Raw genomic sequence first — 24,049 nt, 5'->3', positions numbered from 1 at the left:
ACTTAAGTTGATGTATCTTTACATATTTATGCATGTTTAAACAATTATTGTACGTGTGTCTGTGGGTAAGAAAAGTCCTATTTTAACAAGCTCCATAGAGAAATAAAGAATTCTCATTGTACTGAAATTTGGTTGTAAAAAAAGACATTATTGAACACCCATTCCCAGACAATGAAAACCTAATGCCCAATCACTGGGCTCTTGCTGCTGACTCTCCCTACATCCCTCCAGTCTACTTATGGCCACAGGCACCTGCAAACAGACTTAGAGAGAATCTGAATATAAAGTGATAAAGCAGTACACAAAATGACAAAGCTTGACCTTGACCCTCAGAATCAGACTTGATATATGATACTCCGACAGCTAGTATCTGACTTCCTTACAAGCCTGGGTTCTTGATCCTTTCTCTGTATCCGCTTTGATTTTTGCCTGATTCTTTATCTTGCATCTTCTTTTTGAGATTATCCAGCGCTATTTCTCTGCCCCAGGAACTACTACCCAAGTTAGCTTTGCCCACCCCACTCTCCAGTCTGACTTCTGACAAATGCCCATGCCCTGGGTGCCTCTTCTCTCATCCAGTCACATCCAGTTGCCTCCTCCCACTTGACCCACAGGACTTTGTGGGACCTGCTTCCTTTCTTCCTCCATTTCTTAGTCCTCGTCCTGTTTCTCTCATCTATCTGTATTTTTCATTCTCCACTTTACTTCTTTTTTTTTTTAAGTTTTTATTTTAAACACCCAGTGCTCATCATGACAAGTGCATGCCTTAATCCCCATCACCTATATCACCCATTTCCCCCCACCACCCCATTTTACTTCTAATATCACTTCCTCCTGGTTTAAGATCTCTTACAGCTTAAGCCCTATAAAGGCCTCTATGGAGAAGGATAAAGAAGGAAATATTTTTCAAAAACAAATTGAGCGGGTGAGGCTTTATTTGATGACAGTAATGACAACCAAGACAGAAAGAGAGAGGGGTTTCTTGCTGATGTGTAGACACACTGTTGGTTGGTGTGTCAGTCAACCTTTCTGACGAGCATTCAGTAGAGAAGGACAAGAGGAGGGAAAGGGCATCCCTGCTTATGTAACTTCTTTCCTGCTTTATGTGCATCGTGTCTCACCTGAGGACATCCTTGCTTTCTGTCTCTATGAAAGGCAGTTTTCCAACAGTGTGGCCTAAGCAATCTTGTGCCCTACTTTAATTTTTGGTGACCAGATTTTGCTGAATTTTTATCTGTAAGACATGACTAGATACTTGTCCAAATTGAAGATGCAATCATCAAGTAGACTAAATGATCATGCAAGTCCCTTAAAAATTAGAGTTTCAATGATGACATCGGGGGTTTACAACACAGAAACGCTTACCAACACACACACACAATACTTGTTTTGTTGTTAGGCACACACTAATTCCTAGAAACTCTGAAGAATAAAGATTTACACTTATTCCTCCCTATGGCACTCCCTCCCCAGTTCCTACCAAATGTTTCAGTCTTCTTATTTTCTCTTACTTTCAAGAAAAATGGAAAGAACCAGAGTTCATTTTGGTACACACAAAAAAGCAGCTCTTGAGGCTCTACTTCGAGTCTTGAAACAAAGTCGGAAGATACAAGATAAATAATTTGTGATTCCTGCCATCAGTGAGCTCACAGTTGATCCAATAAAACAAATAATGGCCTCACATTTTAGTTATTTGATATCAGATCATATAAAAGGACAAGCTGAGCCAGCCTGGGAGAGTTATGGAATGGAGGGCATTGGGAAAGGATTCTTGGAGCAGGTGATGCTATAGCTGAGAGTAGGTCCATAATCTGGAGAAGGACCAAGCTAAAGCTGTCACTAGTCAGAAGTGGGGGGAAAAAAATGGATGCCAGAGGAATGTTACCAAACACTCTGCCACTGTATTAATGCGTTTTAATTGTCCTCAGTTACAAGGATGTGGCTGATCTCCTCTATTCTTAAGAGATGTGAGGGATTCTGACGATAATTTAGCCCCCAAAAGATGAAGATTGGAACGAAAGCACTGGCAGTGCAGTGGAGAGCTAGAGACACATGAGAGAAATTTATCGATTTAGTAAGACCTGCTGACTGACCAGTTATACAGATATTCGATGGAGAAAAGGGCTGGGGAGGACTTCAGGGATTCTAGTTACAGTGGTTTTCTAAAAGTTTGGGGGAAATATTCCAAATGTCTCATGGATTGTGGACATGATGAATTTAAAATGCTGGTGAAGGCACGTGGGTGGCTCAGTCGGTTGGATGTCTGCCTTTGGCTCGGGTCATGATCCCAGAGTCCCAGGATTGAGTCCCGCATCAGGTTCCCTGCTCAGTGGGGAGTCTGCTTCTCCTTCTGCCCCTCACCTCTCTCTCACACTCTCTCATAAGTGAATAAAAATAAAATCTTTAAAAATAAAATAAAATGCTGGTGAGACATATGTGTAATGATGTCAGGTATGGAGGTGGGTACATAAGACCGAGCTGGAGAATATTTAGGAATCAAAGAATAGGTGGTACATGAAGACACAGCAAATTTATAGATTCTGTCTCTGTCTCTTTCTCAACAAAGATTAAGAATACGAAAGCAAAGAAAAATATAATTATGACCTCTTCTTTCAAAATCTATCCATCATCTGGATATACAGAGTTTGATCTGACTTATTTGCCAAGATTTAGAAATAATTCTGCTTCAATAAAGTTTTCATTACCTTATTATAGAGAGATCTCACATCTCCATTTGATCTATAAATATGAGATAAATATAAATATATCTATACCTACGATGTATAAAATATGTAATAGGAGAAGAGGAAAAAGAAGTCCTGAGCTTTCTTTTTTTTTTTGCTTTTGTTTTTTATTGTTATGTTAATCACCATACATTACATCATTAGTTTTAGATGTAGTGTTCCATGATTCATTGTTTGTGCATAACACCCAGTGCTCCATGCAGAACGTGCCCTCTTTAATACCCATCACCAGGCTAACCCATCCTCCCATCCCCCTCCCCTCTAGAACCCTCAGTTTGTTTCTCAGAATCCACAGTCTCTCATGGTTTGTGTCCCCCTCCGATTTCCCCCCCTTCATTCTTCCCCTCCTGCTATCTTCTTCTTCTTTTTTTTTTTTAACATATATTGCATTATTTGTTTCAGAGGTACAGATCTGAGATTCAACAGTCTTGCACAATTCACAGCTCTGAGCTCTCAATTTTTTAAAAAAACACATAATCCACTAAAAGTGATATGGTATTCTAGTCAGAAACAGGTCAGTTTGAATAGATACAATAGAAGATTTAAAAATAAATCCTATTAGTAGATGCCATTTTAGATTATCAAGTCAACTAAGGTCTCAAGCAAAAATGCAATCTAGAAATGGCATATGATACACTGTTGAAAAGAGGGAGTTGTTATTTGTAAAGGAATTGATTTGTTATTCAATATGCAGATGAATTAAGAATTTTCTCATTCATTCTCTATTCCCTCCTAACAGGGATCACCTAGTTCCTTCAGTTTCTGGGCTCTCTGACATCATTCTTCCTGATCATCCCTTTTTGTTACCTTTGTCTTGGCAAGCAGATGAATAGCTCAATCACCTATGCAGTGGCTAATGTAAGTGACTGTGACATTTTGAGTAGCATTATATAACCAATAGGGACACATGCTTTAAGAAATCATTCTAGAGGGGCGCCTTGGTGGCCCTGTCTGATAAGCACCTGACTCTTGATTTCAGCTCAGGTCATGATCTCAGGGCCATGAGACTGACCCCTGCATCTGGGCTCCATGTTCGGCAGTGAATCTATTTCTTCCTCCTTCTCCCTCTGTCCCTACTCCCCTGTAAAATAAATAAATCTTTTTAAAACATCATTCTAGAGCTGGTTCTCAAGATCATAGCAAAAAGAACCGGGTATAGTAAATAATCACTTATTTTCAGCTGTCTTTCCACCCCTACCACCAGCCATCCTCTCTTTACATGGAGTCTACCCTTTTACAGTTTATAGTTGTCCAGATCCTACACTAACTTCATTTTCTGTAATTTCTATATGAGAATGCCTCCTTAAACTTATTTCTGCATCCTGTATACTTAAATGATATACTTGAGTGGTGGTAAAACTAATAGTTCTTCAAAAGCAACAATAAATAATAGCTAATTTGTCTACTGAGTACTTATCATGTGCCAGAAAGTTCTCAGTACTTTATACATGATTATCTCACTTACCCTCACAATTGCTCTATAAGGAAGTTGTATTATTACCTATTTTACAGATGAGGAAACTGAGGCACAGGTCAAACAGTTAGTTAAGGTCAAGGACAGGAGAGAAACATGGGCAGTGTAACTTCAGAGACTATACTTCAACCACTACACATAAAATGCCAGTGTTTTCTCAAGTCTTATGAGGCCAGCATATTTTGGGAGCTGTTCTGTATAAAACGGCCCCATGGTTAAATGATCTTGAAAACCCTGCATTACACGGAGTTTTTACAAATACAATAATTTACAAAACTAATTAGGAAAGTAAATGGTAGAGAAGTCATGCTGCAAAGAAATTGAATTAATCTTGCTGAATCCATTGTTTCTCAAGCTTTAAACCTTAAAACCTGCTTTTACACAGTTTCTAATAACACCTCCCGGAATGGATATCTGTGGACAAGACTTTGAGGGCAGTATTCAGAGATGGCCTCTTACCTGTGGCACTGAGAGATTTGGAGGTTCATGGCTATCCCACAGGACAAATTCAAAAAAGTCTTCAAAGATCTCTCCACCAAAGTGACGATAATAAATGATGCCATTAAATAGATCCCTCTGAAGGAAGCCAGGGACAGGATAGCCTATCGGGTCCACATAACAGCACATACTTTTGTAACAATCTTCCAGATGTTGGGGTATAAAGATACTGGACTTATCTCCAAAGTATTCTCTGCCTAGTATGGTGTATGCACTCAAGGACTTTTCATTAAATACTTTTATCAAAGCTTATAAATAATAAGCAGAAAAATTAAAGTTGCTACACCTGTCTTAAAATAGGTAGAAAAATTAGCATTACAAAAAATATTTTTAAGAAACGGTCTTAACTAACACCAACTATTTGATCCCTATTTTGTTACTCCTGACTACTTTAAGAAGTAGTTATGGAATTATTCTAATAAAACATAAACAAATGTTTTTCATGAAATTACTTTACCAATAATTTAGAATAGGCTAAACACTTCTCTTCAAACTTATTTGTTCTATCATCTTGCTTGGCAGATGTAATTTTTCATAATGTAATACCTAGAGGCTCAGCTCTCCAGATGCACAGACTTGAATAGATCAATTTAACTTTTCCAGGTATCAGGTTTCCCATCCATAAAATGGGAATGATAATGGTATCTTACCTCATCAACTTGATGTCCACCCTTGTACAAATTCTGACACCAACAATCTTAACTGTTCAGAACTTACCTATCAGCCCTGGCCCTGGCTTCTTCATGATCTCTCCAGCCTGAGGAGGTTTTGTGATATTAAAGAAGATGTAGTCATCACTGGAGTCCATGTCTGATGCTCTCAGCATGGAACCCTGGATCAGTATGGTCTGCCCCTCCTCCAGTTCAATCACAATGTTGCTTATGAGGAATGGGGGACTGTCATCTTTGGGCAAGATGTTGATGGGAAACTTATGGCGGATGCTGTGATGGCCATCAAATATCCTGAAGATCACGAAGTCTTTGGTGGAGTCACTGTCGTCATGATGATAGCGAACAACTCCAGCCTGAAGGTCAGCCACAGTGAAGAGAAATCCTTTCCCGCCTGATGGAGAGAACAGAGATGGAGCTGACTGAATGATGGGTGCCGAGGGAACAGCTGTAGTGAAAGCAGCCCTAGAGGAGAAGGCATTGAGGAAAGTGGACCAGCCAATACTTGCCTCACTTAAACAAACAGTCTTGTTTAGTCAGCTCTGGGCCTCCACAGATCTGGTTTTGAATACTGGCTGTAACATTAATTAGCTGTGAGACTTGGGCAAAGTACTTAATTCGTTTGAGACTCGTCTATAAAATGGATAATAACACCTACCTCATATTCCCTAGTAAGGATGAGAGAACTTAAAGAACAGTAAGCCTACAAAATATGTTGATTTTTATTAAATTCATTGTTATCATCCTACATGGCAGCACTTCTTAGAGGGGCGGTCTTAAACCAAGAGCATCAGTACCATCTGGGAAGTCGTTAGAAATGCAAGTTCTGGAGGTAAGCCCCAGCAATCTGTGTCTTACTAAACCTCCAGGAGAGTCCTCTTGTCACATGCTAAAGTTTTTTGTTTTGTTTTGTTTTGTTTTAATTTTATTATGTTATGTTAGTCACCATACATTACATCATTAGTTTTTGATGTAGTGATCCACGATCCATTGTTTTCGTATAACACCCAGTGCTCCATGCAGTACGTGCCCTCCTTAATACCCATCACCGGGCTAACCAATCCCCCCTCCCCCCTCCCCTCTAAAACCCTGTTTGTTTCTCAGAGTCCATAGTCTCTCATGGTTCATCTCTCCTTCCAATTCCCCCCCCTCCGCCATTTTTCCCTTCCTTCTCCTAATGTCCTCCATGTTATTCCTTATGTTCCACAAATAAGTGAAATCATATGATAATTGACTTTCTCTGCTTGACTTATTTCACTTAGCATAATCTCCTCCAGTCCCATCCATGTTGATGGAAAAGTTGGGTATTCATCTTTTCTGATGGCTGAGTAATATGCCATTGTATATATGGACCACATCTTCTTTATCCATTCATCTGTTGAAGGGCATCTCGGCTCTTTCCACAGTTTGGCTATTGCGGACATTGCTGCCATGAACATTGGGGTGCGTATGGCCCTTCTTTTCACTACATCTGTGTCTTTGGGGTAAATACCCAGGAGTGCGATTGCTGGGTCATAGGGTAGCTCTATTTTTAAATTTTTGAGGAACCTCCACACTGTTTTCCAAAGTGGCTGTACCAGCTTGCATTCCCACCAACAGTGTAAGAGGGTTCCCCTTTCTCCACAACCTCTCCAACATTTGTTGTTTCTTTCCCTGTCCATTTTTGCTATTCTAACTGGTGTAAGGTGGTATCTCAGTGTGGTTTTGATTTGGATTTCCCTGATGGCTAATGATGATGAACATTTTTTCATGTGTCTGTTAGCCATTTGTATGTCTTCTTCAGAGAAGTGTCTTTTCATATCTTCTGCCCACTTTTTGACTTGATTATTTGTTTTTTAGATGTTGAGTTTGAGAAGTTCTTTATAGATCTTGGATACCAGCCCTTTATCTGTAGTGTCATTTGCAAATATCTTCTCCCATTCTGTGGGTTGCCTCTTTGTTTTGTTGACTGTTTCCTTTGCTGTGCAGAAGCTTTTTATCTTGATGAAGTCCCAAAAGTTCATTTTTGCTTTTGTTTCACTAGCTTTTGGAGATGTATCTTGAAAGAAGTTGCTGTGGCCGATGTCAAAGAGGTTACTGCCTATGTTCTCCTCCAGGATTTGGATGGATTCCTGTCTCACATTGAGGTCTTTCATCCACTTGGAGTTTATCTTTGTGAATGGTGTTAGAGAATGGTTGAGTTTCATTCTTCTGCATGTGGCTGTCCAATTTTCCCAGCATCATTTATTGAAGAGACTGTCTTTTTTCCATTGCATGTTTTTTCCTGCTTTGTCAAAGATTATTTGACCGTAGAGTTGAGGGTCCATATCTGGGTTCTCTATTCTGTTCCATTGGTCTGTATGACACATGCTAAAGTTTGAGAATCACTGGCTTATTGCCCAAGAGCTAGAGCTCTAATATCTAATGGCCTGGGTTCAAAGCCCAGTTCAGCCATTTTCTAGGTACATGACCTTAGACAAGTCAACTTCTCTAAATCTCAGGTTCCCCATTTGTAAAGTGGGAATAATAATACTACTTCATTTCATAAAGCTGATACAAGATAAAGTATGTAGAATGCTTTGTATAGTATCTGGCACAAAGAAAATACTTAATAAATATTAGTACTATTATCTACCTCCTCTGAGCCACATCATCATGCGCTACCACTCTACTCTTCATTTCTACAGTATTAGTAAACATTGCTTCACTCTGCAGAAGTGATTACAATTCTTGGTGGCAAGTGCCCCAGCAGTCTCCCTACGCTGTATGGTTGTTTTAAAAACCTTCTTGGAATAAGCGATTAAACACTTGTATAATAGACATTACAGGTTACTTGCCCAGTAGCCACTTCCTGCTTCTTCACCAGTACCAGATCCTAGTTTTATTTGGAATGGCAATATGACCATTAAAAAATACTCAGGTTCCCAAACTCCACTGCATCTAGGGGGTAGTATGTGCTTGGTAGATTTAAGTGGAACCCACTGTATCAGGTTCCTGCAAAAAGTTGTTAGAGAGAGCAAATTAATTAACATAACTTTTTTCATTTCCCTTCTCTTCCTTCCTGGAATGCAGACCCAAAGTTTGGAGGTGTAGGCACCATCTTGTGACCACTGTCAGAGCAGAAAGAGCTCCTGGCATCATGGATCTGGAATGCCTACCTCTGGGCAACTTGTCACATGAGGAAAATAACTCTTGAATTTTTTAAATCACTGTAGCTGGGTTTCCCTTACATGCACCTGAACATCTACCCTAATTGATATACCCAGGCTTAAGCTGATCTCCTACTCCTCTGGGATTAGGCAAGAGAATTTATCATTCCATTTTTGATTTCAGAATTCCTAATCACAAATGATAATAAATAAGAGCTCCCTTTCTGCTTTATAGTTAGGAATACCAAGAGGATAACTGAATTAAATCCTCTGAGCTCATTATAAGGAATGGACTATATTATTATACAATATGAATATTATTTTATTAAGGCTATTACCTTGTTAACTACTATCCTTTTGATCATAATTAACATAATAACATAATGCTACTAACATAATAACATAATGATTACCAAATATTAAAAAAAACTAAGTTTTTCTGTTTTTCAATACATTTTTCTGAATCAGAGAAATGAGAAGGAAATATTTTGTCTTCCAACTGGGACAAGATCATCAGTTGAAGAGTATATTTAGAAGGAGTACTACATGGCATCTGAGATTTAAATAATGAGCCAAGTACAAGATGTTACTCATAAATGGTCATCCAGGGGCACCTGGGTGGCTCAGTCAATTAAGTGTCCAATTTAATTGACTGAGCTCCACATCAGGCTACTTGCTAGGCATGGAGCCTGCTTAAGATTCTCTCTCTCTCCCTCTTCCTTGCCCCTCCCCCTTCAATAAATAAATAGGTAAGTAAATGAATGGTCATCCATTGATGTGAGCACCCTAACACAAAAGCTAATGGTTTCAAGATCTCCAGATTTTCTGGATATGACAATTTATTTAGAAATGAGGTCTAAGACAGAAGATTTATTTGAACAAGTCATAGCTGAAAACTTCCCTAATCTGCAGAAGGAAACAGACATCCAAATCTAAGAGGTACATCAAAATCAACAAAAGCCAGCCAACACCAAGACATATCGTAGTAAAATTTGCAAAACAGAGAGATGAGGAAAGAATTCTGGAAGCAGCAAGGGAAAAAAATTCCCAACCTACAAGGGACGACAAATCAGGTTCACAGCAGATCTCTCCACAGAAATCTGGCAGGCCAGAAGAAAGTGGCATGATAATATTCAACACGCTAAATGGGAAAAATATGCAGCAAAGAACACTTTATCCAGCAAGGCTGTCATTGAGAATAGAAGGAGAGATAAAGAGTTTCTGAGACAAACAAAAACTGAAGGAGTTCATAACCACTAAACCAGCCCTGCAAGAAATACTAAAGGGGACTCTCTGAGTAGGAAAGAAAGACCAAAAGCAACAAAGACTAGAAAGGAATAGAGAACATCTCCAGAAACACCAACTGTACAGGTAATACAATGGATTTGTAATACAATACAAATATGAATAAACTCATATCTATCAATAATCACTCTGAATATAAATGTACTAAATGCTCCAATAAAAAGACATAGGATATCAGAATGGATTAAAAAAATAAAACAAGATCCACAAATGCTGCCTAAAAGAGACTCATGTTACTTATTTATTTTATGTATTTATTTTTTAAGATTTTTATTTATTTATTAGACAGAGAGACACAGTGAGAGAGGGAACACAAGCAGGGGGAGTGGGAGAGGGAGAAGCAGGTTTCCCGCTGAGCAGGGAGCCCAATGCGTGGGGCTCGATCCCAGGACCCTGGGATCATGACCTGAGCCAAAGGCAGACACAACAACTGAGCCACTCGGGTGCCCCGAGACTCATTTTAGACCTAAAGACACCTGCAGATTGAAAGTGAGAGCTTGGAGAACCATCTATCATGCTAATGGATGTCAAAAGAAAGCCAGAGTAGCCATACTTACAACAGACAAACTAGATTTTAAACCAAAGACTGTAAACAGAGATGAAGAAGGGCACTATACCATAAGTACGGGCTCTATCCAACAAGAAGATCTAACAATTGTTCCAAAAAATAGAAATGGAAGGAAAACTTCCAAACTCCTTCTACAAGGCTAGCATTACCTTGATTCCAAACCAGACAAAGATCCCACTGATAAAGAGAATTCCAGGCCAATAGCCCTAATAAAAATGGATGTAAAAATTCGCAACAAGATACTAGCAAATCGAATCCAACAGTACATCAAAAGAATCATTCACCATGATTAAGTGGGATTTATTCCTGGGCTGCAAGCATGGTTCAACATTTGCAAATCCATCAATGTGATACACCACATTAATAAAAGAAAGGATAAGAACCATATGATGCCCTCAATAGATGTAGAAAAAGCACTTGACAAAAACAGCATCCATTCTTGATAAAAATCCTCAACAAAGTAGGGATAGAGGGAACATATCTCAACATAATAAAGATCATATATGAAAAACTCACAGCTAATATCATCCCCAATAAGGAAAAACTGAGAGTTTCTCCTCTACCATCAGGAACAAGACAAGGATGTCCACTCTCACCACTGTCATTTAACACTGTACTGGAAGTCCTAGCCTCAGCAATCAGACAACAAAAAGAAATAAAATGCATCCAAATTGGCAAGGAAGAAGTCAAACATTTGCAGATGACATGATACTCTATGTAGGAAACCTGGAAGTTTCCACCAAAAAAATTGCTAGAACTGATAGATGAATTCAACAAAGTTACAGGATACAAAATCAATGTACAGAAGTCTGTTGCATTTCTATACACCAATAATGAAGTAGCAGAAAGAGAAATTAAGGAATCAATCCCATTTAAAATTGCAACAAAAAACATAAGATGCCTAGGAATAAACCTAATGAAAGAGATAAAAGACCTGTACTCTGAAAACTATAGAACACTGATGAAAGAAACTAAAGATAACACAAAGAAATGGAAAAACATTCCACGCTCATGGATTGGAAGAACAAATGTTGTTAAAATGTCTATGCTACCCAGAGCAATCAACATATTTAATGCAATCCCCAACAAAATACCACCAGCATTTTTCACAGAGCTAGAACAAACAATCCTAAAAATTTGTATGGAATCATAAAAGACCCCTAGTAGCCAGAGGAATGTTGAAAAAGAAAAGCAAAGCTGGTGGCATCACAATTCCGGACTTCCAGCTCTATTACAAAGCTGTCATCATCAAGACAGCATGGTACTGGCACAAAAAGACACATAGATCAATGGAACAGAATAGAGAGCCCAGAAATGGACCCTCAACTCTATGGTCAACTAATATTCAAAAAAGCAGGAAAGAATGTCCATAGCAAGAAAGAATCTCCAACAAAGCAGGAAAGAATGTCCAATGTCAAGAAAGCAGGAAAGAATGTCCAAAGAAAAGACAGTCTCTTCAACAAATGGTGTTGGGAAAACTGGACAGCAACATGCAAAAGAATGAAACTGGACCACTTTCTTACACCATACACCAAAACGAATTCAAACTGGATGAGGGGCACCTGGGTGGCTCAGTCTTTGGGCATCTGCCTTTGGCTCAGGTCAGGGTCTCGGGGTCCTGGGATCGAGCCCAGCACAGGCTCCCTGCTCGGCGGAAGGCCTGCTTCTCCCTCTCCCACTCCCCCTGCTTGTGTTCTCTCTTTCACTGTCTGTCAAATAAAGAAAAATCGTTAAAAATAAATAAATAAACAAAATGGATGAAATACCTAGATGACACCATCAATCAAAATCCTAGAGAACATAGGCAGCAACCTCTTCAACCATGGCCACAGCACGTCTTACCAAATATGTCACCACAGGCAAGGGAAACAAAGGCAAAAATGAACCATTGGGACTTCATCAAGATAAAAAGCTTCTGCACAGTGAAGGAAATAATCAACAAAACTAAAAGGCAACCTACGGAATGGGAAAAGATATCCAAATGACATATCAGATAAGGGATTAGTATCCAATATCTATAAAGAACTTAGCAAACTTAGCAAGAAACCAATAATCCACTTAAGAAATGGGCAGAAGACATGAATAGACATTTTTCCAAAGAAGACATACAAATGGCCAACTGACACATGAAAAGATGCTCAACATCACTCATCACCAGGGAAATACAAATCAAAACTCCAGTGAGATACCACCTCACATCTGTCAGCATTGTTAAAATTAACAACACAGGAAACAGCAGATGTTGGCAAGGATGCAGAGAAAGGGGGACCCTCTTACACTGTTGGTGGGAATGCAAAAACTAGTGCAGCCAATTTGGAAAACAGTATGGAGTTTCCTCAGAAAGTTAAAAATAGAACTACCCCATAATCCAGCAATTGCACTACTTGGTATTTACCCAGTGGATACAAAAATACTGATTTGAAAAGGTATATGCACCCCACTGTTTATAGCAGCATTATCAACAATAGCCAAATTATGGAAAGAGCCCTAATGTCCATCGACTGATGAATGGATAAAGAAGTTGTGGTATATACATATATATAATGCAATAATACTCGGCCATCAAAAAGGATGAGATCTTGCCATTTGCAAGGACATGGACAGAACTAGAGTGTTTTATGCTAAGCAAAATAAGTCAGAGAAAGACATATTCCATATGATTTCACTGATATGTGGAATTTAAGAAATAAAACAGATGAACCTAGGGGGAGGAGAAAAAAGGAGAGAGGGAAGCAAACAATAAGAGTCTCTTAACTATAGAGAACAAACAGGATTAACGGAGGGAGGTGGGTGGGGGATGGGCTAAATGGGTGATGGGTATTAAGGAAGACACTTGTTGTGATCAGCACTGGGTGTTATATGTAAGTGATGAATCATTAAATTCTACTTCTGAAACCAGTATTACATTATATGTTAACCAACTAGAATTTAAATAAAAACTTGAAAAAAAAAAAAAGAAATGAGGCCCAAGAGATGCTATGTACATCCTGCTAAATATGATCTGCCTTTGGAGAAAATACTTCTCAGGTTCTCTTCTAGGTCAGAGAGACTGATCTTTCACCTCTTAGTGTAAGCCGTCCATGCTGCAGGCCGCCCACGGTGACCAGCTGGACAGCATGGATGTCATCATTGTCGACAATCTGAAACTGTTCCCAAGTGATGGCCCGAGACTGCCCCTCTAGAAGACTCAGACCTACAAGAGAAAACAGAAAAGTGTTCTAGAAAGTTCTATGACATGCCAACATGCCTACTTTAAGACAAGATTAATGAATTTTCACTCACGATACTAGCTGAAAATTGTATCTTTGGAAGCTTTTCAAGAAATTTGAATTTAGCTTTTATTTTAGTAATATTTCTTTTTTTAAGATTTATTCATTTAGTTGAGAGAGAGAGTGCAGAGGGGAGGGGCAGAGGGAGAAGGAGTGGGAAACTCAAGCAGACTCCATGCTCAGCGTGGAGCCCAATGCGGGGCTTGATCTTATGACCCTGAGAACATGACCTGAGCTGAAACCAAGAGTCAGACGCTTAACCGACTGAGCTGCCCAGGCACCCCATATTTTCAGTAATATTTCTACCTTTTTTAAGATTTTATTTATTTGACAGAGAGAGAGAGGGAGAGAGAGAACACAAGCAAGGGGAGTGGGAGAGGGAGAAACAGGCTCCCCACTGAGCAGGGAGCCCCGACTCGGGGCTCGATCCCAGGACCCTGGGACCATGACCCAAGTCAAAGGCAGATACCTAACTGACTGAGCCACTGAGACGCCCTGTAATATTTCTACTTTTAATACTATTAACCCCAATCTGACAACTGGTTCCTTATATATCTATTGGAGGCATGGTGGTGCCAGAAAATAAATAAAGGAAAGAATGGATGTTATGTTCATGGTAGTCTCTAGTTCAAAAATGTCCACAAGGAATTTTTCAAAGATGACATCTAGATATTTTAAGCGGGCCAAAAAATCAAAAGAGTTTTTCCATATAAGTTAGGAGTGCAAGAGTAGCTCACAGGACAGAGAATGTAAAGTGGGTAACTGTGCAAATACAGAGCTACTCTGCTAAGGGAGTGTTTAACGATATTAGACATGAAGTGTCTGACATCGCAATGAGGGCTGACTTTTATTCTAGACTCTAATAAAGAACGGACTTTTGTAACTAGAGGAAATGAAATAAAACCTTCTCCTTGGACCCAGCATGCTGGAGGAAATCTAGGGAGAGAGGGAAAGGGCTGCTCAGAGCAGCAAGAATATAGATCCTGGACAGAACACTCCAGTGAAAAATAGGGAGCTGAGAGCATCATCACCAACCATTCCCATTATTCAGGAGATCCAGGAGCTGGCAGATTGCAGAGAATCTTAAATGGGAGCAAAGCTTTTTAAGGAAACAAGTTGATAAAACTTAAAGGCAGTGTACTGGTGGACCAGATGACGCTCCCTTTCAAACCTGCCCAGCTTCCCCTGCCCCACCCCCACCCCCCGGCCGTGACCATGTGCCTGATTTCTCACAGCAGCAGCCCCATGTGGGTCCCTACAGTCCCCACAACTGTAAAGTCCCAGCTGCCACCACTGCCTCATCTTCTGGTGTGTGGCCGTTTACCTCCACCATCCTCTTGGGCAAGGGCCAGCTTGTGGCATGACCTACCCTTGCGACCACGGCCAGGTCCTACACCAGGGGACCCAGGGAGTTTCTGTAGCAGCCGCAAAGAGGGGCCAGGCAGCTCATCATGGACATGTGGGGAGCTGACCTCCAGGGAGGCAAACTGACCACAGTGAGCCAGGAGATGGGAAGGAGCTGAGAGAGAGACCATTCACATCTTCCCCAGCCCACCTCTGACTCCGCCCACACACAGTGGCTCCGTCTCCTGGAGACACCAGCCCAAAACAGCAGCCAACCTCACTTCCTCATCAACCTAGTCACACCACCTTTTTCTCTGTTTCCCACAACTGCCTTTCCCTCTCATTCTTGTTTGCAGTATAGGACTAGTTTATTTGACCTGCGTCAAGGGCTGTTGACTAGGAAACCTGGGATAAGATACACAGTCTGGAGAGAGAGACAAAGAGAGACAGAGAGAGAGAGGAAGAAAGGAGGGAGGGAGGAAGAAAGGAAAGAAGGAAGGGAGGGAAGAAGGGATGGAGGACAAGCACATATAAAGAATCTCCGTGAGGGGTGCCTGAGTGGCCCAGTCAGTTAAGTGTCCAATTCTTGGTCTTGGCTCAGGTCTTGACCTCAGGGTCGTGAGTTCAAACCCCGCATTGGGTTCCATGCTGGGCGTGGAGCCCACTTAAAATTAAAAAAAAAAAATCTCTGGGGGCGCCTGGGTGGCTCAGTTGGTTAAGCGACTGCCTTCGGCTCAGGTCATGATCCTGGAGTCCCGGGATCGAGTCCCACATCAGGCTTCCTGCTCAGCGGGGGGTCTGCTTCTCCCTCTGACCCTCCTCCCTCTCATGCTCTCTGTCTCTCATTCTCTCTCTCTCAAATAAATAAATAAAATCTTTAAAAAAAAAAAAAAGAAAAATCTCTGTGACTGGTAATAAGGGTTTTGAAGCCAAGAGTGTCCGGTACACCACAGTACAAGGCATCATGGGACACAGCAGAAGAGCAAGACTGGAAGTATAGAGAGCAAAATATTAGCAGTGGTCTGTCTTCATGGTGGAGTAATAAATGGTATTATTCATTTGTTACTGTTTCATTCATTTATTCATTACTATCCATGCATTATTATTATCATTGTTATCCACTCATTCAATTTATGGTTTAATGTACTTTCCAAGTTTTCAATGAGGAACATATATTAAGTTCATAATAAGTAAAAATTCATTTTAAAAAAGATTCTCATGTCCAAAGTAGCCAAACCGGATTTGGAGCTCTCTTCACAAGCTTTCACAGCTTCTACAGACTATTAAATCTCTACACTCAAGCAATAATCCACTTAATATGTGATTATTACTAAACTTCAGGTTATCAATTCCTTCTTTTCTTTCATTAGCCCTCTAACAGAAGTAGAGTGGGACATAGAAGCAGCAAGACTGCCCAACCAATGTTCTCCTCACAACTGAAACTCACACACATACAAACACGTGTGTGTGTACCCGCGTGCAAGGGCGCGCACACACACACACACACACGCATACACACAGAGTGACAAGTTTAAGCCACCACTTGAGGATGTAAATCAGAGATAGTTTCCCCTTAACAGAACCTACAACCGCCACTTACAAGTATGTTTTGAATGCGATCAGTGGGATCAGTGGGAAAGGAAAAAATCTTCATTTACATTCCACACTTACATCTGATCTAAATATATACATTGCATTAAAGACCACTCAGAAGTGACCTTCTTTTAAAATAAATAAAGCAGTTTAAGCTCTTTATTCACGTATGATGGTTTCCTTGCATGTCCTAAAAACAGGACAATGAATTAGTCTACATCTTCCTTCCCACCTCTGAACAGTCAGAGTTGGAGACCTTTTCTCTCTCTGTCCAATTATAGCTCAATATCACAAATAGTCACTTTCTGGGCTCATTCAGTTGAAAGGTGTCCCTTCTGGCTTAGTTCCTCCAGAGGAAAAACTTGGCTTCACCACACAGGAATCCTGGATTTAAATTTCTCACCCTGCTGGTAGGAAAAACAAAACAAAACAAAACCAACTCTCTGATTGCCTTCACTGGTCTGGGTTTCAGCTGCCTCATGCGTGAAATGGAAAGAAACGACCTTTCTTTCCTGACCCATATAATCTCCCGTCCTCCCTTCAGGGCTCTGTAGCTTGATGCCCTACACGGAGCTTCACCTGTGTTCCAGGACACTCGGGGGGCATTTGTATCCGCTGTTCTGATGGAGATGTGGATGGTGATAGGTGCACTCCTTTCGAAGAAGAAATCATAAACCTCCACCTCCACCTGTAAACAAACCTTTGCATAAGAATCACACATTGACAATTTATAACATAAAATACCATTATTCCTGGGGCAGACACCACAGATGGAGGCAAAACAGATTTAGGTTTCTGCTGTTCCTTGATCTCATTTTTCTTAAGGATTCATTTATTTATTTTAGAGACAGAGAGAGGGGGCATGCAGGGGGAGGGGCAGAGGGAGAGAGGCAGGCTCCCTGCTAAGGGTGGAGCCCGATGCGGGGCTCAGTCTCACAACCCTGAGATCACAATCTGAACCAAAATCAAGAGTCAGATGCTTAACTGACTCTTGGCGCCCCGCCTGATCTCATTTTTGACAGCCTGATATCACGTTTTCAGGCTCTAGATTTTGTTCCTTAGTTAACAGTATTTTTAAATTTTCCTCTCCATAAAAGAAGTTTTTAACCTGAAATAAACAAATACACTGAAGAAGGGTCCCTGCAATTGCTCAGGAGACCAGCATCAGACCACTCAAGCCTCTCTCAAAGGTATAAGGTCTAGAGAAGTGCATCTTAACTAAGGGGACTTTGTTCCCCCAGGGCACATTTGGGAATGTCTGGAGACATTTTTGGTCTCACAAATGGGTATGCGTGGTGGGCAGTATTACTGACCAATGGAGGACAGAGGCCAGGGATGCTCCTATTACTACCATGCACGGGACAACCCCCACAACAAAGAATTATCCAGTGCAAATGGCCAGTGGTGCTGCTTTTTTTTTTTTTAAGATCTTTTTTTTTTTTAAAGATTTATTTATTTGAGAGAGCGAGAATGAGAGAGAGCACATGAGAGGGGGGAGGGTCAGAGGGAGAAGCAGACTCCTCGCTGAGCAGGGAGCATGATGCGGGACTCGATCCCAGGACTCCGGGATCATGACCTGAGCTGAAGGCAGTCGCTTAACCAACTGAGCCACCCAGGCGCCCCAGTGGTGCTGCTTTTAAGAGACCCTGGTCTCCAGGCATCTATCTCTCCAAACATATTTTTAAATATCCAGATTGTATTTGCTTCCATGAAATCCATAGCTAATAAATGGGGCTATATGATAAGATTTTTAAAATATTTATTTGAGAAAGCACAAGACAGAGCACGAGCGGGGGGTGGGGGGTGCAGAGGGAGAAGCAGGCTCCCCACTGAGCAGGGAGCCCAACACAGGGCTCCATCCCAGGACCCCGGAATCATGACCTGAGCCAAAGGCAGACGCTTAACCAGCTGAGCCACCCAAGTGCTCCATTAAGTTTAGAACCTCATTATGTATGATGCACATATTGCACCAGGTGCTGACAGGGAAGGATGATTTATAAGACAGAAATGCAAGGCACATGCCCATTCTTGAAGAATGCCCATTTGACATTGAATGTCCATTTGGTCCATTAGAGAGCATAAATTATCAAACGGCAATATATCAGCTACCTCACAAAAGAAACAGATTCAAGGCTGCCACAGTAACAGACTAAAAATGGAACCATAACCCAGGAGGGATGTGTTTTGGAGGTGTAATGTAAATGTCTATTAGGTTGAGCCACATGAAATTGTAGGTCACATGCTCACTAAGAAACACTGTTTTCAAACCAACAGAGTACCTAGTAAAATAAGCTTGAATTTTCATGGCTGAAAGAATGGACCGCCTTGGCATTACAGTGCAGGGAAGGCTCAGCTAGCTTCAGGAGCCCTGGACATTGCTCTGCCCTCAGGGGTCCCACCCCAGGTGGCTGACTGAGCCCAGGGCTTCCAGTCCATGTAATCTACAAAGCACCTAATCTCCACTGAGAAAATTGAGAGTCACCTTCTAAGAACAACGGCAAAATCACACATTTGAACAAGTTCTGCTTTAAGATTACATTATATGATCCCAGAAAAGACACATAGGAAGCAGCCAGAGCAGGTGAGCTTTATTTATGAGTTTGAGGTAAAACTGGGCGTCGAATGAGAAATTACTTTATAATATGGAAGGAATGGGAGGCAAGAGGAAGAAAGAAAAAAACAGCTGCCACTTACTATTATGAAGAAAAGAAAAGAAAAAAAAAGAAAAAAGAAAAGGAAAGGGCAAAAGCATGGCATTTACAGTCTGAAGTCTTTTGTCGCCCTGGAGGCTAAATGCTGAAAATGCCTAAATTAGATGAAGGACAATTTGGAACACCAGGCACAATCATTTTCCTTAATAAACCTGAAGTGAAGTCTGTATCAATCTGCTCATTTAAACATTCCATCCTGTTAGAATCAACTTGCTGGTAGGTCTGTAAGTTTGTGAAGACTGTCACCAGCTGTTCTCAACTCCCATCCAAAACAAAATTAGAGGAAAGAGGCTGGAATAACAGCCAAAGGTACTTGGTTTAGACAGGAAGGGGACTTCCCTGTGTTTGATAGAGAAATTAGTCATCCAATGAGATTATGGAATGTCCTGTCCTGAGTCGGCATTATTCATTAAAATTAAGGATCCCAGTAAAATACTCATCCAAACAAAAAGGAATAATAGGATTTATTTTTTTTAAAGATTTTATTTATTTATTTGACAGAGAGAGAGACAGCAAGAGAAGGAACACAGGCAGGGGGAGTGGGAGAGGGAGAAACAGGCTTCCTGCCGAACAGAGAACCCAATGCGGGGCTCGATCCCAGGACCCCAGGATCAAGACTTGAGCTGAAGGCAGACGCTTAATGGCGTCCAGGTGTTCCAGGAATAATAGAATTTATTAATGAGGGGTGCTTGGGTGGCAAAGTGGGTTGAGTGTCCGACTCTTGGTTTCACCTCAAGTGGTAATCTTAAGGTCATGGGATCGAGTTCCGCATGGGGCTCCACACTCAGCACAAGGTCTACTTGAGATTCTCTCTCCCTCCCCTTGCCCCTCCCACTTGTGCTCTCTCTCTCTCTCTCTCTCTCTCTCTCAAATGAATAAATAAATCTTTAAAATAAAAAGACTTTGTTAATGAAAGGATTGTAGACAAAGTCATCCCTAAGTTCCATGGCCTATGCCAGGCAGAAAGACTGTCAAGGACATGAGAGTTCTTAAACTGGTGAGTTCTGCCAAATGTGGCCCTAAGAAGTATTTTGTAGCTGGCACAATATGTTTTAGAACCTTTAATATGTACTCTGTATTTAAAAATTAAAACATTTTTACAAAACACTTACAGATTTCCAAGTCCTCTGAAGAACAAGAGCTAAGACTACCCTAGGTGCGTCCCGATTTGTCTGTATTCACACAGGATGGCAATCACTAGCGCTCCGATGCAGCGGCCTCTGACACTGTCAGCTCTTTCTTCCACTCCCCACCGTCTCCCCCAGGCGGGTTTGCTCATTGGCATCACCAGTGGCTCCTCTAAGCATCTGAATCTGCATCTAGATTGACAGTGACTGATTCTCTTCTGAGGCACTGACGTGCAAACTAACCTGAAGGTGCAGGGAAGTGGCCTGCCTCTTCAGTAACTCTGTGGATAGCAGACGGGCCAGACGCTTTGTCTCCCTTTCTTCCTACCTCGTAATGTCTCCGTGCAGAATAGCTGCTGTTCGGTGGCTGGTAGGCTATCTGCATGTCACTCAGATCTTTCCAGGTGAACGAGGAGATGGGTCTGGTGTGATCCCACAGATGAGTCACATAGCCCTGGGGTGGGGCTTTCGTAACGTTGAACACCAGCAAGGGCTTAGGGGTCTCATCCTCTTCACAGTCCAGGACGGATGTAGTCAAGGAGGTCAGGATAAACTGATCCACTTCCAGAATAAACATGGCCATGAACGCGGCCCTTGGAATCTGATTAGGAAAGCCAGCTCTGATATAGACGGGCAACCACGCACTCTCTGACTTTTGAAGGGGAAAGAAAATACGAAGGGGAAACAATATGAATGAAGCTATCACATACATGGTTAATAGTATGTAGACGGTGTGTCTGGCAGTGACCTGAAACCTGGCTGCACATTAGAATCATTGGAGAGTTTTAAACACATACTGATGCCCAAGCTCCATCTCCACAGGTTCTAATTTAATTGTTGCAAAAAAGGGAAACTGAGGGTTGCTGGAGTGGTGGGGGGTGGGAGGGATGGGGTGGCTGGGTGATAGACATTGGGGAGGGTATGTGCTATGGTGAGTGCTGTGAACTGTGCAAGACTGTTGAATTACAGGGCGCCTGGGTGGCTCAGTTGGTTAAGCGACTACCTTCGGCTCAGGTCATGATCCTGGAGTCCCAGGATCGAGTCCTGCATCGGGCTCCCTGCTCGGCAGGGAGTCTGCTTCTCCCTCTGACCCTCCTCCCTCTCATGCTCTCTGTCTCTCATTCTGTCTCAAATAAATAAATAAAATCTAAAAAAAAAAAAAAAAGACTGTTGAATCACAGACATGTACCTCTGAAACAAATAATATATGTTAAAAAAAGAAGATAGTAGGAAGGGAAAAATGAAGGGGAGGGAATCGAAGGGGAGACGAACCATGAGAGACTATGGACTCTGAGAAACAAACTGAGAGTTCTAGAGGGGAGGGGGATGGGAGGATGGGTTAGCCTGGTGATGGGTATTAAAGAGAGCACGTTCTGCACGGAGCACTGGGTGTTATACACAAATAATGAATCATGGAACACTGCATCAAAAACTAATGATGTAATGTATGGTGATTAACATAAAATAATAATGAAAAAAAATTGTTGCAAAAAAGGGACCAGAAAACTGGTATTTTTAAAAGCTCTCTGGTGACTCTAATATGTAGCCAGGATTGAAAGTGGACATTCGTTTGGCATCAGAAGGAACTGTCCTTTTGATTCTATTTCCAGCACTTATGATTTGTGTGATTTTAAACAAGCTATTTAACTCCTAAGCCTTTTCCCCCCATTTGTAAAATGTAAATGCTGGACCCCCAAGTAATAAGTGAGGATCAAATGAGATAGCCAAAGTAAAGCACTTAGCAGTGTCTGGCACACCCCACTTACCTCCTCTGGCCACTCTGCCCACTTCCTGCCATGTGGTTTGAAAGAGGGCAAAGGCAGGATGAAGGAAAATGTCTCTATAACTCAGTACTCATGCAACTGAAGGATGGTGGCTCAGCTGTCCAGTTAGTTAAGACCCTGAGTCCCCAGGTGATGAGTAGGTAATTAAAACTGAAAACTACCAATCAGGCTAGAAATGTACCCTCAAATGAGAGAGCTACAAGCAAGCGGCCCCAATAATGGGGATCTCCAGAGAAACCAGGAAATTGCATCTTGGGATCTGAGGCATCAACAGGTGCTATGAGGAAGAATCCTCAAAGCAGGAGATGCTGGTTTTCATGGGACTTGGTGTTTCGCATTGTTAAGAATGACCCTGAACGATAAGAGTCACATACAATATGCAGAACACTGGATATTGGACTAGAAGTTGTAATCTGCATGTAACGAAATGATAAAAACAGAATTCTTTTTGGTTTGGTCTCAACTGAAATTCCAATGAAAGAGATATCAGATTTCAAAGTGAATGTGACAGCAATACTACAGGCAGTATTTACAAAGCAAATTGTCTGGAACTGGTCTAGAACCCTCTCACCCACTACAAGAATAGAAAAGGGTCGAGAGGGGTAAGAGAAAGATTTATTTGTAGAGAAGAGTGCTTTGCTGTGCTGAGTCACTCCCTCGATCCCCAACCCCACCCAACCCCACGAAGAGGAAAGGTGGGCAATGCTACATTTGTCCTGGGTGTCAGGAGAGAAGTTTCCTTGAGGCCAACCTTAAATGTATCTTTTACAGGTGAGATACAGAGGACTGATGCTGGGCTCCTACAGGAGGAAGCGAAGGGGCCAGATGCAGAAAATACTGGTGCCTCTTCTGGGATCTGCCTAGCCTTTGTTTGTGGCAAGGAAAAACATATGGGGGCTCCCACATATGGGCTGAGTGGGACAGAGGGTTGGTTTGGGGTCATCCTGGACCCTGACTTTTTGGGGGCATCTGTGAGAAGCCAAAGAAAGGCAGAAACAGGCAGCTGGGGGTGGAAATAATCCTAGGAGCTATGGGAGAAATTGCAAGTGAATACTCAGGCTAGAAAGGACTCCTCTGGAGACCCACCAGAAGACCACCTCCAGGATGGGAGATCCCCAGAGAAACCACAGAATTGTCCTGGAGACAAAGAATAAGCTGGAAACACTTGCCAGAGTTACAGAGCATGAAGTTATATTCCATCAGTGTCTGATCAAATAAGACCTCTCTCTGCAATGCTCTGCACAAACCAAGCCCCCTAAGACCAGAAATTCCAAAACCAGCCAGCAAAACTCCAAAGAAAGAAGTGCAACAGAGAAAGAGAAAAGAAGACAATCAAATCCTCTCTCCTCCCACTGCATGCTTAATGAAGACAAATTAATAATATGCTGAGACTTCTCAGGGTTCAGAGTATCTATTCTTCACATGTCACTTAAAAAAATTATTTAAAGAGGTGCTTGGGTGGCTCTGTTGGTTAAGCATCCGACTCCTAATCTCAGCGCAAGTCTTGATCTCAGCTCAGATCTTGATCCCAGCTCAGATCTTGATCTCAGGGTTATGAGTTCAAGCCCTGCACACGCTGGACATGGAGCCTCCTTTAAAAAAAAAAAAAATATTTAAAAAGTCATAATGTTGAAAATTCAAGAATGGGAAAATCATGGTATAAAAGGACTGGTGCTGAACAGTAGGAGCATTAAGAGTAGGAGACTTTAACACCCCACTCACTAATGGGCAGATTGTCTAAGCAGAAGATCAACGAGGAAATAAGGGCTTTGAATGACACACTGGACCAGATGGACTTCACAGATATATTCAGAGCATTCCATCCTAAAGCAACAC

General features: G+C 41.5%; 1 protein-coding gene across 1 annotated transcript in view; it reads right to left on the bottom strand.

Moving 5' to 3' along the window:
* The window catches only part of FREM1 (FRAS1 related extracellular matrix 1), a 236,825-nt gene that overhangs the window by 108,030 nt on the left and 104,746 nt on the right, over positions 1–24,049 (bottom strand). The window contains exons 9-13 of the mRNA XM_034987965.1: positions 20,758–21,081; positions 17,171–17,279; positions 13,447–13,578; positions 5,434–5,778; positions 4,678–4,820 (exon numbers count right to left, since the gene is read on the bottom strand). Of these exons, the coding sequence (XP_034843856.1) occupies positions 4,678–4,820; positions 5,434–5,778; positions 13,447–13,578; positions 17,171–17,279; positions 20,758–21,081 (1,053 nt within the window). The remainder of the gene's footprint in view (positions 1–4,677; positions 4,821–5,433; positions 5,779–13,446; positions 13,579–17,170; positions 17,280–20,757; positions 21,082–24,049) is intronic.

Source organism: Mirounga leonina, unplaced genomic scaffold, assembly GCF_011800145.1.
Source record: "Mirounga leonina isolate KUSES-001 unplaced genomic scaffold, KU_Mleo_1.0 Mir_447, whole genome shotgun sequence".
Lineage (NCBI taxonomy): Eukaryota > Metazoa > Chordata > Mammalia > Carnivora > Phocidae > Mirounga > Mirounga leonina.
Note: the sequence above shows the minus strand (reverse complement) of the source record. Positions and strands in the feature narration are given on the sequence as shown.